Source organism: Phaseolus vulgaris, chromosome 10, assembly GCF_051622355.1.
Source record: "Phaseolus vulgaris cultivar YP4 chromosome 10, ASM5162235v1, whole genome shotgun sequence".
NCBI lineage: Eukaryota > Viridiplantae > Streptophyta > Magnoliopsida > Fabales > Fabaceae > Phaseolus > Phaseolus vulgaris.
The window spans coordinates 33907732-33922267 of NC_143507.1; the positions used below are offsets into that span (position 1 = coordinate 33907732).

A 14536-nucleotide genomic window follows, 5' to 3' on the forward strand; every position below is an offset into this window, starting at 1 on the left:
AAAAATAATCCCTTAAATAACATATTCAATGTTTTATCCTTTTAATCTTATTTTGAAAAAGTTAGAGATGATAGGCATAAAAGCAGAGGTAAGTTTTGGAAAGTGGGGTATGTGCAGAAAGTATAATGCATGCACGTGCAATAAGTTGGAAGGTTGAGTTTGAAGATGATAAGGTGGTGGGGTCAAACATTCAACGGTGCCTCACATCCTCATCTATCATCAGATGGCCCTCATCCTTGTCATCCCTAAACATGCAATGTATCACCAAACTTCTCACGTCATATTATATATATATTTTGTTTTATATAAATATAGAGAGATTTTGATTTATTTATAAAGAAATTATGCATTATAAATAATTGTAATAGAAAAAAAGACAACTAAGTATATTATATAACTATAATATTATAAAATTAATAAAGTATAATTTTTATATATAATTTTTTATGAATTTAATAACTATTTTTATTTAATAATGATTATTATAATCGATTTTCAATTTCACATTTTATTTTTATTGCAAAACAAAAGTGCACACATACACATATGTATGTGTTTCTATTTCATAAAATTATTATTGTATTACATAAAATTTATTGTATAATATATATACTATGTTGATAAAATATATATGCCAAATTTGGGATGTAATTTTTATATTATAAAGGTATTTATAAGAAAGTATATATATATATATATATATATATATATAGTTTTGAATTTAACCAAACTACCTAAATGAATAAGACTTGACTGAAAATTTAGAATTAAAACTTAATGAAATTAATTTAATCTTAAAAAAATTATTAAATACTAATTAGTTTAAAGAAAAATCATTAATCATCATATTAATTAAAGTTAAAAATATTCTACAAACTAAAAAAACATTAATATCTAAATTAATTTTTAATATTAATAAAATTTATGAATAACTTTAAATTGTATCTAACATTCAATTTTAACTACTTACTACTTTAAACTTTAAATTAATCTTTAATTAAATTAATAATTAATTTTAAAGACTGATAAATTAATTTTTGTTTCAATGTTAAGTAGAGACTTGGCTTAATTGACACTAGAGAGTTAATGAGAAAATACATGTGGCTTTTATAGACCCAAATAGATGTGTGATATTCAATAAATATTAAAAATAGCTTTTATTTCTAAATTTTAAAAAATATTTAATTTATTTCCATAAAAAGAAAGAATTTTTATAAGTAAAAGAATATTTCTTTCCTTAAAAAAAAAAGAAGATGAGTTAGAGGGTGGGGATAGGACACCTAAGGAAGTGGAACCCACAAACCTAGAAACCTCCAAATCAAAATCAAAATGAAAGAGAGAGAGAAGTTAAACAAACAATGGAGAGTAAAAGAAAGTTTCATGAGTCTCCTCACTTACCTTAATTTAGGTCATGGCCCTTCTCCAATTTCCCATAGACCCCACATGTCTCTATCACATTTTTCATAGTCATAAATAAAATATTCTTTTTCTTTATCGTTTTTAATACAAGACATTTTTAATATAATCATATATTGAAATACAATTAATTCATTTCATTGACTTTATTAGTTTTCTTTAAATAACATTAATATATTAAATTCACTTTTTTTTTATTTTTCACCAATAAAAGAACATACATATTCGTACTCTACCAGGAAATCATCAAATAGAAATTAATTTTAGAGATAAAAATAACTAGTTGTTATAGTGACTAAATTAAATACAATTTTAGAGACAAATTAGATTTTATTATTGTTAAATGATTTCTAAATTTGTGTCTAATTACAACCAATTATTTAGATTCTAAATTTTGTAGCAAAATCTTTGATTGCTAATTAGAAACTATGTCTCTAATTTAGTCATTATATCAACTAATTATTATTTTTTTTTAAAAATGGATTTTACTTCGTGATAATATCAATAAGAATGTTTTATGAATATAAAAAAAGTTATTTGTGCTTTTAACTTGTACAAAAACTCTTTTTTTCTCCTCATTCTGTTTTTTCCCGCAGTTTACAACTTTATGATACAACTATTACATATTAACAACATTTTTTTACGAGAAAACCTAAGCTTTTATATTTATATCTTTTATAATAAAAAAATAAAATCAAGAGAGAACATATTTAATTAAAATAATTAATTAAATATATATTGGATAGATAAAAAAGAAATATCGATATTATGAAACAGTTTTTTATAGAATCATTTTCTTTTGAATTAGAATATTAAATATGAAGGTAAATTCATTTGGAAAAAAACTCAATAATAAGTGTATATAAATTGTTAAAATTGTAAGATACATGTACATAAAAATTAAAATCATTTGTAAACCTCCATAATTTGTCTAAACTCATTTTGTATATTTCATCTTTATTTTTTTTATAGTGTCTTTGTTAATTTTTGATTTGAGGATATAGAGACAATATCTTTATAGAATTCATTTTGATGTTTTTAATGATCATAAAAGTTAGAAATATCTATTTTTTCACAAAGAGATAAATATTAAGATTTATAAGTTCCTAAAAGATTTAAATTTTCAGCTAATATATGATTTAAAGAAAGTTAATGTGGTAGCACATTCTTTTTGCAGAAAAACCGTTTAGATATATGCTTTAGTGTTAAAAGATTTGGAGTTGATTGAATCATTAAGATATATGAATTTGGGAGTAAATTTTTTTTGGTGATCACATTAGCTATGGCATGTTGATCATTACTAATTATTTGTTTGAATTGATAAAAGAAAACCAATTGATTTATACCAACTAGAAAAATACTAAGGAATTGTTGGATGTTGATCAAGTTAAATATTTCTTTTTTTATGATCACATATTATTATGATATATATATATAGACAACATATTTATACTTGGGTTGATGATTTGTATAAAGTGATTTTAGAAAAATGACATAAAAGTAAAGTTAGTTTATAACCTAATATGACTAAGATGTTTTAGGATCTCAAGAAATATTTTTAGTGGTTTAGAATGAAGAGAGATGTGCTCAATTTGTAGCTTATTTTTTGACTTGTAAAAAAACCAAGAAAAATGGTAAAGGTTATTTTAGAATGGAAATAATATGCATTTTGTTACTCATTTACCTAGAATTATGAGAGGTCATGATTGAGTGGATTATTGTTAATGAAGAGTGTTCATTTCTTACTTATGAATATATGAATAATTTTGTAGAAGCTTATTGCATTGAATATTAGAGAGATTATGCAATTGCATACCTTTCAATATAGTCTTAGCATAGATTATTGATTCACTTTGAGATTTTGACAAACATTATAGGAGGCTTTGGGAACTTCACTCAAACTCAATTTACCTACCAACTACTATGAAGGAAAAGTTTAATCCTTAGAAGATACGTTGAGGATGTATGTCTTAGATAACTTGGAATGAGATTCCATATTTGGTGAAATTTACATATAACAAATAATCATTCCAACATTGCTAAGACACCATTTAAGGATCTTTATGATAGGAAATGCAAGATTTCTCTCTATTTGCTTTAGGATGGAGATACTATCTTAGTGGGACCTACATTATTGCAAAAGACTATTGATAAGGTGAAACAAATTTAAGAGAAAATGAGGGCATCTTCGAGTTGCCATGAATATTATGCTAATTAGATCACATGTGTGTTTCTAAGAGTTAGACCTACCACACGTGTATGTAGAGTCATCAATCAAAGAAGTTAACTACTAAGTTCATTGGGTTGTACTTGATCATTTGACTTATTGGAGCAGTGACTTATGAATTAAGTTTTCCATCACCTTTGTCTAATGTACACAATGTGCCCAAGATTGTTTCTCCTACTTTAGATTGTTGGTGTTGGAGAAACAAACAACTATTAGGTAAGCATACTTTAATTACATTTAAACAATGTTTGGGTGTCGTTAATTTGAATTTGTATATTGAATGTTAAATGAAAAATGATTGATTTTGAATTAGATTATAGTTGTTTAGTTATGTTGATTTTTTTGGAATTTAGAGTTTGCATACTATTTTTTAAACTAGTGATAAAATTGTGGTTTTGGCTGTACTAATAGGTGAAAAAAAGAGTTATTACATGTTAGAATTAGTAAAAATGGGTTAGTTTGATTTTGGGAAATTGTTGTACAAATTGTAGGTTCTTTTTTGTTTTATGCATATATTTAAGCATCGATGACTAGTTGCTGAAGTGATACTCTAGTAGTAGTAATTAATGTTGTTAAAAAACATTCTTTCTCAAGTGTTCCCTTGATCACTCAAGCAAAATGCTTCCCCGTTATGTAAAATGTATAAAGTTTACACCTAGTTTTATACTATTTTTGTTGTTCAAGTTAAATGTAAATTTAGTGATATTAATAAGTATGATATATCTTTTTCTTTATAAAAGCTTTCATGTTAGGCAACACTATACAACTTGACATCTCAACTAGGTTGACACCTCAAGTAACAACAATCATCTGCCATCACATGAAAAAATATTATTCAAAAAGAAAAAATAAAGAAAATAAAAAAAATATGGGGGGACTAGACCAAAACACACATGTTAACAAAAATGATACATATATAGACTATACCTATTCATAAAGAATTCTAATAGCAGACTAGATGGAAGTCTATTATACCAATGAAATGATTCTCTGTTAATAAATCCTAAATTAACCAACTTATCAACACACACATTTCCTTCACGAAAAATATGAGTAACCCTAAGCCTGATTTTCCTATAGTAATTAAGACAAGTATTCCATCGATTACGGAATTAGTCCTAGCAATAAATGTAACACAAACCAAGTTAGAATCACATTCAAGCCATATATTAGCTAGTAAGCCCCATCTTTTGAACTTCCTCCATAACATGTATAGCTCCATAAAACTCAGCAACCATAACAGTCTAAACTTCAAGAAACGCAAAGAAAGCACCAATAAACTTCTCATACTCCCATGAAAAATACCTCCATAAGTAGCAAGACCAGAATATAACCTAGAAGCCCCATCAATGTTAATTTTAACTTAACCTGGTGAAGGGAACTCCCATCTAACAGGAAGAGGACGAAGAACTTTACCAGTACGAGTATTAATACAAAAAAACTTAATCACGTTGAAATCCAACATATCAATCTTCATTGATACTTTAGACGAATTTCCCACCAGACAAGTTAAATCTTTAATTATCAAAATAGCCCTAGAAACATCAATCTTATCCTGAAATCTAGCATAATTCATCATACGCCATATCATCCAAATAGAAAAAGTTATCACAACAAGCTTAATAAATTTAACCAAAGGACTACCATCACTCCTAATAAAAGAAAGAAGATCATCCATATTAGAGAAATGAGAAGTAAGAAAAATCAGTCGAACCCAACTCCAAACACTACAAGAAAATCATGAAATAAAAACCAATTTTTTGAGACCAAAATAATTAGTTGCAATAGTAACTAAATTAGAGACCATTTTAGAAACTATTTTTTTTTTGGTTTCTAAATTAGTTTCTATTATTGTTAAATAGTTTCTAAATTGGTATCTAATTATCAATCAAGGTTTTAACTACCAATTATTTAGTTTCTAAATTTGGTAGCAAAAACCTTGGTTGCTAATTAGATACCAATTTAGAAACTATTTAACAATAATAGAAACTAATTTAGAAACCATTTTTTTTTAGTTTCTAAAATGGTCTATAATTTAGTTACTATTACAACTAATTATTTTGGTATCTAAAAATTGGTTTCTATTTCATGATTTTCTTGTCGTGAAATATGCAAAGCATGAGAACATTCAAAAACTAAATGTTGAATAGATTCCTCGTGCTTTTTCACAAAGCGTACACATAGAACATATATGCAAACCTTTATTATGAATACGTTGATCTGTAGGAAGCCTCCCATGAAAAAAATTCTAGAGTACTAGAGTTTTGGAAGATGGAATATATGAAGACAAAATGAATTTACCCCAACCACATGGAACTCCTAGTTCCAAGAAAAAAGTCCTAGCTGATTTAAGATTGAAACAACCAGACTCATCTAGAATCCAATTAGGGGGAACCTGTTCATTTCTAACCATGATATGATTAAAAAATGAGACATCTACTGTAAAGACAAGGGAATATTCCAATTACAACTAGTCCAAAACTGAGAGACTGTATCCTAAATGCTAGAACCATCAGATAATCCTGCAATATTTGATAAAGAAGTAGTAGAACACTTTTTATCATTCCAGAAATTAATAAAAGTACCTGTACCAACAATCCAAGAAGTATTACCAAGTATAGTAGAATAAAACTGCTTAATTCCAGGTCAAAGAGATGAGGATTTATAAACCATTCTAAACTTGTATTTTGATTTAAGAACCCTGACTTTCAAGAGAAAAGACCAAGTCTTTACTCTGAACACGACTATCTCTTTGTCTTTCCAAATGATGCATCTTTTGGGTGAACAGAGAATAAGGCGGATAAGGAGGATACTTGGGTTTGGAAAGATGGGGAGACAACGTTGTACACAGTCAAATCTGCATACAAAATGCTTAAAGAAGAGGTTCAAGTGGATGAGAAGGATCTGTTCGTGGGTTTCTGGAGGATAAAGGTACAACCAACAAATGGAAGGTCATGGATGATATAATAGCGTCTAAAGCGAATTTGGTGAGAAGGGGAATATGTATCATTAACAATATCTGTAGTATGTGTGGGGAGGAAGATGAAACTACGTCTCACATTTTTTGCATGTGTAGAGTTGTCTGGCTTGTATGGTCTAAGTGTTATGAGTGGATGGGACTGGCATCGACGGATCACCGGGAGCCAAAACAACATTTTTTAAGCTTTAGGGTTTAGGTGTTAATCAAATATGGAGTTCGGTGTGGATAACAGTTGTAGGAGAATTGTGGAAGCATAGGAATAAAAGAATTTTTAATGGTGGTAGGATTGATCATAATGAAATTTTTTCTCTAGTGTAGGTCAAGGCTTAGTCTTGGGTAAAGTTCAAAGTACGTGGAGTATGTTTTTCCTATTCTAATTGGTGTCTTGAGCCTTTAGTCTGTATAAAGTCTATTAGAAATTATTAGGAGGTCTAGTTGATGAGTAGAGGAGTTTTTATGGGTTGATAGTTGTATAAGGGTTGGGATATCCCCGAAATACATCATGTTTATTCATTTGTTTTTTTCTAATAAAAAAAATGTAACTAATACAAAGGGGTGTATTCTTTTTTGGGTGGATATTGATGAGAGTAAGCTCAAACAAATGAACTTGCCTACACTTTTGTATGGATACAATTTGTAGGGTTCTTTAATCTCATTTATTTTTACAGATTGAAACTATTAAGAAGTGGACTTTAAGCCTAACTCAACCCCATAAAACTGGCTCTGAGGTTGAGGTTTGCACCCACTTATATACTATGAAAGGCTCTCATCTCTAGTCGATGTGGGATCTCCAACACACCCCCCTCACGCCGAGAGTGATAGATAGAAGCTCGTGCGTGGGACTATATATTATGGGTGGTCCGATAGCGGGTGGCACGATAGGCCCAACACAAACACTCGCTAGGATAGGCTCGAAATGGCTCTGATACCATATTACGAAGTGGACTTTAAGCCTAACTCAACCCCATAAAACCGGCTCATGAAGTTGAGGTTTGCAACCACTTATATACAATGAAAGGCTCTAATCTCTAGTCGATGTGGGATCTCCAACACACCCCCTCACGCCGAGAGTGATAGATAGAAGCTCGGGCGTGGGACTATATATTATGGGTGGTCCGATAGCGGCCCGATAGCGGGTGGCACGATAGGCCCAACAATTACTCGCTAGGATAGGCTCGAAAATGGCTCTGATACCATATTTAAGAAGTGGACTTTAAGCCTAACTCAACCCCATAAAACCGGCTCTGAGGTTGAGGTTTGCACCCACTTATATACAATGAAAGGCTCTCATCTCTAGTTGATGTGGGATCTCCAACACACCCCCCTCACGCCGAGAGTGATAGATAGAAGCTCGGGCGTGAGACTATATATTATGGGTGGTCCGATAGCGGCCCGATAGCGGGTGGCATGATAGGCCCAACAAATACTCGCTAGGATAGGCTCGAAATGGCTCTGATACCATGTTACGAAGTGGACTTTAAGCCTAACTCAACCCCATAAAACCGGCTCATAGGGTTGAGGTTTGCACCCACTTATATACAATGAAAGGCTCTAATCTCTAGTCGATGTGGGATCTCCAACAGAAACATCCTTTAAATGTGATAATTTATTTAATTTTATTCTTTATCAATAAAAAGAACCATCACATACCAACTAGGCAAAATACTAGATATGAAAATCAAGAATAAACATGATTTTCAAAATTCCAAAAAATAATAAAGGTACAAAGACACTGATACATCCATTGAAATCTACTATTTATCTAATCAAATATATTAATTGATATTTTTTATTATATACTTATTTGATATTTAGAATTATATATATTTATCTATAAGCATAACAATTATTTATAAGATGGATTTATGTGTGATTATCTTTTATTTAGTAGTCTACCTCTGTTTTGTTATTTGAAATGCTGTGATTATATTTGATATATAAGTATATAAGATTTTATATCCACAAACTAAATTCAGAAAAAAATAGCACACTATATAAATATTTTTTATTTTAATATATAAATATGTTTATATTAATTAGTATACACTTCTTCTATTTCTATCTAAATATAGGAAAGAGTAAGATGATTAAATTTCTTTTAGACAAAATTTCCCTTTACAAACAATGGTATACAATCTTTACTAAAAACTGATTTTTTTTATCCAGTTAAGTTAGCCTAATATAATATTTTTATTTTATTTTTTATAGCTATTTTTTAAATCCAGGCTTTTCTAAAAAGATTAAAAGTAAAATGGATTTAATACTGAATTTTGAATTAGCTGAAGTTAAATGAAACGTTAGTTTTAAGTGTTGGGTCAGTTAATTTAAAAATTCATCTAAACTCAGCTCAGTTTCTTCTTTTATTAATTTTATAAAAGAAATGTATAATTGTATGATTTATATATAAGTTTTATTCAAAAAAGTTAATCAGACCAAGTTTATGAGTTTAATTTCTATGAGTTACAATGTAAAAGATTTTTAACTATCCATAATAAAATAAGTTATTTGAGATAATTATCTAATAAAAATGGTCATACATGCGAACATTATTTATTATTAATTTGATCTGTAAAAACTATTTACAATGTGAACTATTTATCTTTTTGAATATACAAATTTAACCAGTAGAAAACGCCCACTAGTTTAAAGGTCAAAGTAATAATATTTATAAAAAATATAATAAAAACAAAACTCTGTAATGAATGTCTTCAATTTTAAAAGTAAGCGTTATGCCAATACACAGTCAAAATGTGTTTTTTTTTATCAGTTTTTGCTATCTGATAGTTGAACACGGTTTTCTTTGACTTCATAATTTTCTTAACATTAACAGTGAGTTAGAAACAGTCAAAAGAAAAGTTGAATTGAATTATATTCTTTTATTGGTGGATAATAATATTTTTCAAACTCTATAACTCATATATATATATTATAATATATATATATATATAATATAATGTATATATTATAATGCTGACTATAAAGGACTCCTTTAAAGTATATAGATATTTGGTTGGGATATGAAAACAAAATAAAATAAACGTTCAACAAATCTTATCATGAAAAAATGTATTTTTATGACATTTTTTTCCTATTATTAATGGTATTATTAACTGTTACATTATACCACGAACCGAATCTTTTTATTATTTCATGATTAAGAAAACATAAAGTTGCACAAGAGCAACATATCAAGAACGTACTTCTAGAAATCATTTGAAACTCCTAGTACCTGGTTTTTTATTCAGAATCAATGATTATCAACTTTTTAATACCATTTTATTAGTTTCATGGAAAAACTAACAATAATAAAAATACATGCATATATATTATACCAATCCATACAAAAGACAAGTTGTTCCCATATGATTTTCAGGATAAAACATATTGAACTTCAATCAATCCACATAAAGCTGTTCTAAATTAATGTCTAACACTTGTGATATATAAGAAAAATGTTGATAAATATAGTAGATATATATAGATTTTGTTTGAATCATTCTCTGGGAGTAGAGTTTTAGAAAGAACAAAGAGTTGTTTGTAGAATACTGTTTATAGAAACTGAAAGAGATTTGTGAATGGTGGGGAAGGTTAGAGTTCAGAAATATGGGTGGAGTTTGAAGTATACTGATTCTGGGAAGGTATGAGAGGAAGCAATAATGAGTTCCAAAGGAAAAGTGAGAGTTTGAGAGGTGGGTGGCTGAAAGAGGAGGTGGTCAGAGAGATCACAGCAAAAGAGCTAAGGATTAAGGATTATGGAGTAAGGGTTTTGGCCAATAAGTTAAGGACACACTGTGATCTTATTTTGCAGGCTTTTTTTTTGGATAGAATAGGAACTTAGAGAGAGACATAGAGAGGAAGCAAAGCATGGAAGTGTTGAATAAAGTGGGACCCACAGAGAGAAGTGTGGGGCCCACACACAGCGCCCATGCGCACGCTGTCTTTCTTACCAATATCAAACCCATCATCCATCATCGATCCGATTCCTTCGACCTAACCCTAACCCAAATGGGGTTTCATTTCAACTCAGGGAAAAACTAAAAAGAAAAAAAAATGAAAAAGAAAAAAGAAAAAGAGAAATGAAATAGCACCACCATCTCCCATATTAACCCAACACAAAAGCCTCCCCCAACTCGTTTCTCTTCCCCTCTTTTTCCTTTCTTAGAACTCTTTATTACCTTATTCCCTCCAAACCCTGAACTACCTCTCCCTTACTCCCATAAAGGTAGCTTAGCTTCAGATGCCAATCATCAAATTAACCAAGCCTCTCTACACACACAGACCATAATCACCAAATGGTGCCTTTTTCAGCTCAATTTTTGGTGGGGTTTTGCAAACAACCTTAATTTCTTCTCCTTTCCTTTTATGTTTCAAGGTAAGTACTAAGTAGCATGCTCCCAACACCTCAAAGTAAACAACCCAAAGAAAACCAAGCAAGCCCCCACAAAAGAGAGAGCACCATCACCACCTTCTAGATCTAAATTTCTTGTCTTTTCAATTAGCTTCTACCTTTTGGTTTCTGGGTGTTCATTGTTCAAGGACTCAAGTTTTAGGGTTGTGATTAATGGATCCTGTTGCAGCACAAGGACGTCCTCTCCCTCCCCCTTTTCTCACTAGAGATCTTCACTTACACCCTCACCACCAATTCCAACCCCACCACAACCACCAAAACACGGAGGATGAAGCTGCCAATGGCCGCGGCCAGAAGCGAGGTCGCGACGAGAACACCGGCAGTGGAGGCGGGGCCACCACGCCCCCCCACGCCGGCGGAGATGGCCAGGAACCCGGGTCAGGAGATGGAGGAGGAGGAAGTGAAATGGGGAGAAGGCCAAGAGGAAGACCCGCAGGGTCCAAGAACAAGCCCAAACCACCCATTATCATCACAAGGGACAGTGCCAACGCTCTCCGATCCCATGTTATGGAAATCGCCAACGGCTGCGACATCATGGAGAGCGTCACTGCCTTCGCAAGGCGGCGACAGCGTGGTGTTTGTGTGCTCAGCGGCAGCGGCACCGTCACCAACGTGACCCTCCGGCAGCCAGCTTCTCCGGGCGCCGTTGTGACCCTTCATGGAAGGTTCGAGATTCTATCCCTGTCCGGTTCATTTCTGCCGCCGCCGGCTCCGCCAGCCGCCTCAGGACTAGCCATTTACCTTGCTGGCGGACAGGGACAGGTAGTAGGTGGAAGCGTGGTGGGACCCCTGCTGGCTTCAGGTCCCGTTGTTATCATGGCTGCTTCATTTGGTAATGCTGCTTATGAGAGACTACCCTTAGAGGATGAGGAAACTCCGGTACCAGTTCCGGGCACTGGCGGATTAGGGTCGCCGGGAATTGCAGGGACACAGCAGCAATCGCAATCTCAGCCGCAACAGCCACAGCAGCTTGTGGGAGATCCCAATACTTCTTCTCTCTTCCATGGAGTTCCTCAGAATCTTCTGAATTCGGTTCAATTACCGGCTGAGGGTTATTGGGGTGGCACTGCACGCCCCTCTTTTTAACAAAATGTTTTACTTTCATGGGTTTTTCGGTTATCTTTGTTTTCTTCTTTTATTTTTCTTCATGTCTCTCTTCCTTCTTTCTTCTTTTTTAATTTCGACTCTCTCTTTATGATCTTCACTGTTCATTCTCCTTCTTGCTTAATTATAACTTAGTTTACTGTTAATTAAAGCCTTTGATCGGTGTTGAGTTGCAGAAGGATGTAAAAATTCATGAATTTTCGGTGGGGTTTGATCATTATTACACATCTAAATTGTCGTTATATATGTAGTTGCTTCGAGACGAAGCAGCAGCTATATCATGTGCATTCTCTCTCTCTCTCTTCATGCTTTTGCTGCAATTCCAGCATCTTGTCTGATAATTTATCAGTCAATCTTTGCAGGAAGTAGGAAAAGAGAACGGTTTTCTGTTTTCTTTTCAATTTTTCCTTCATTTGTGCCTTTTTATCTGTTTGGAGTGGTTTTTCTAGGACTCCGAACCTAGATTCAGATTCTAAAACATGATCTAAAAATACAAATAACCCAACAACAGTAAAACACAATAACATGTACATATGAACTTATTCTAAATTTTATCTACTTGAAGAAAAAGTCTTGGACACAATAATTAGCCTCATGTACTTAGAACAACTAACTCAACCATCATTATCACTCACTCACTCACTCTCACTTTCTCTTTCTCTTCCACTAACACCATCATTACATCCAAACCCCATACTCAAAATTAGCACCATGTCTGATGAAAAACATATTTTTCTCCAATTCTTTTAAGCATTCTAGTACTAGAAGACCACCCCTTATATCACTGCAGTTAATTAAATGTTTAGAGTATTTTATTATTAAGTTGATAACTCTTAGAAAGTAACAGATGTTGGACAGTTAAATTCATGCATTTCTAGGAATAAGGGGAATGGTGGGGGTTATGGGCTTCACTATGTTTTGTCTGTCTCTGTGTGATTAGGGTTTACTAGTATTATGGTGGCAGAGATGAGCATTGGGTGTTGGGTCACACGTGCGCTGCTCTGGAAAAAAAAAAGGTTCCTTTTCGAGGCAACAACCGGAACAAACAGACCTCAAGAGCTAGCAAGAGTTAAAGCCTCTCCCTAAAGTGCCATTGGCACTAGACAAATAAAAGGGTGCAAGTAAAATCAAAAGTTTGAGGTAAGTGTTATACCAGTAAGTATAAAACTATATACTATATATTAATATTAATATTAATATTAATATTAATATTAATATTAATATTAATATTAATATTAATATTAATATATATGGTTGCATATTGAAGGAGAGAAGAGAGATAATAATAAACTCAGAGTTTTGTCTTCACTATAGAATAGATGCTCCTTGAAACCCTAGCTAGCTCTCTCTGCTTCTTTACACTGTTATTCCACCAATGCCAATATGTGCTTTCTTAATTTATTAATATCCATCTTTTCCTTGGATTCTATTCTTAGCCTTGTCCAGTTCCTCTAGCTCAGTTTTTCCATAGATCAGCACTTCCCAAAGATCATTCTCAATAATGAACAAAACACTGCCTGAAAAAGTCTACATACAGCATTTCTTGTGTTAAGGGAGCCATTTTCGACACACTGCCACACTCACTGTTCATTTTTCTTCTTCTGAAAAACATGCAACAATAACATATATATTTCTACTACTTATCATTCTTCTTCTTCTTCTTCATGAAAACTAGTTATCATTTTACTATATTATTTTTTTTATATTGTTAAAATATTGTGTATACTTATTTTTTATACACTATTTGTTTTATAAAGTATTAGGAAGATTATTATTATATTTTGGAAGGATCGATATAAAACGCTACTCTTGTTCATGATACAAATCCCATGACTCCTGATAAAAAAAACATGTATCTGCATTTAATTACACTGAATTCAATATATCATTTTTTTTTATGGAAGCTATATACGGGTTTTACGCTAAAGAAACGAAACAGAGAATCTTGAATTTATCAGCACTTTAATTAGAGTCCTCTCATTCAGAATGAGAAACTGATACACATGTTTTTTTTTTTTCTGGTTTTAGTTTTTGGAGCAAGCTCTGGTTAATTATGACTTCACGTATAGGTAGCTTAGAGCATCAAAACCCTGGAATAAATACCGACACGTAGCTTTAGTCCTTTATCTTTTCTTAATTTGATAATCAATAGCTTTTATAGATGTTTTTAGATCTGTAATGTTCATATTGGTGGACCATGACTACTGTGCTTTAGATTAGATGATTATACCTTTCTGCTTCATCATGGTGAGCATCACTTGGAACTTGGAACTACATTATAATAATATAGTACAATTTGAGATAATAAGTTCCATTATAATCAATGTCTTTTTTTCACCTACTTGTTTATCATAAAACCTTAAGTCCATTTAATAAGTACATACCAATTTCACAACCTTTC

At 31.7% G+C, this 14536-nt stretch overlaps 1 protein-coding gene across 1 annotated transcript; it reads left to right on the forward strand.

Moving 5' to 3' along the window:
• Window positions 1–10606: 10606 nt before the first annotated feature.
• Window positions 10607–12281, forward strand: LOC137819084 (AT-hook motif nuclear-localized protein 18). The gene has a single exon (XM_068622824.2). It carries the CDS (start codon window positions 11185–11187, stop codon window positions 12115–12117), a length of 933 nt encoding a protein of 310 aa, XP_068478925.1. The 5' UTR covers window positions 10607–11184; the 3' UTR covers window positions 12118–12281.
• The last annotated feature ends 2255 nt before the right edge of the window (window positions 12282–14536 follow it).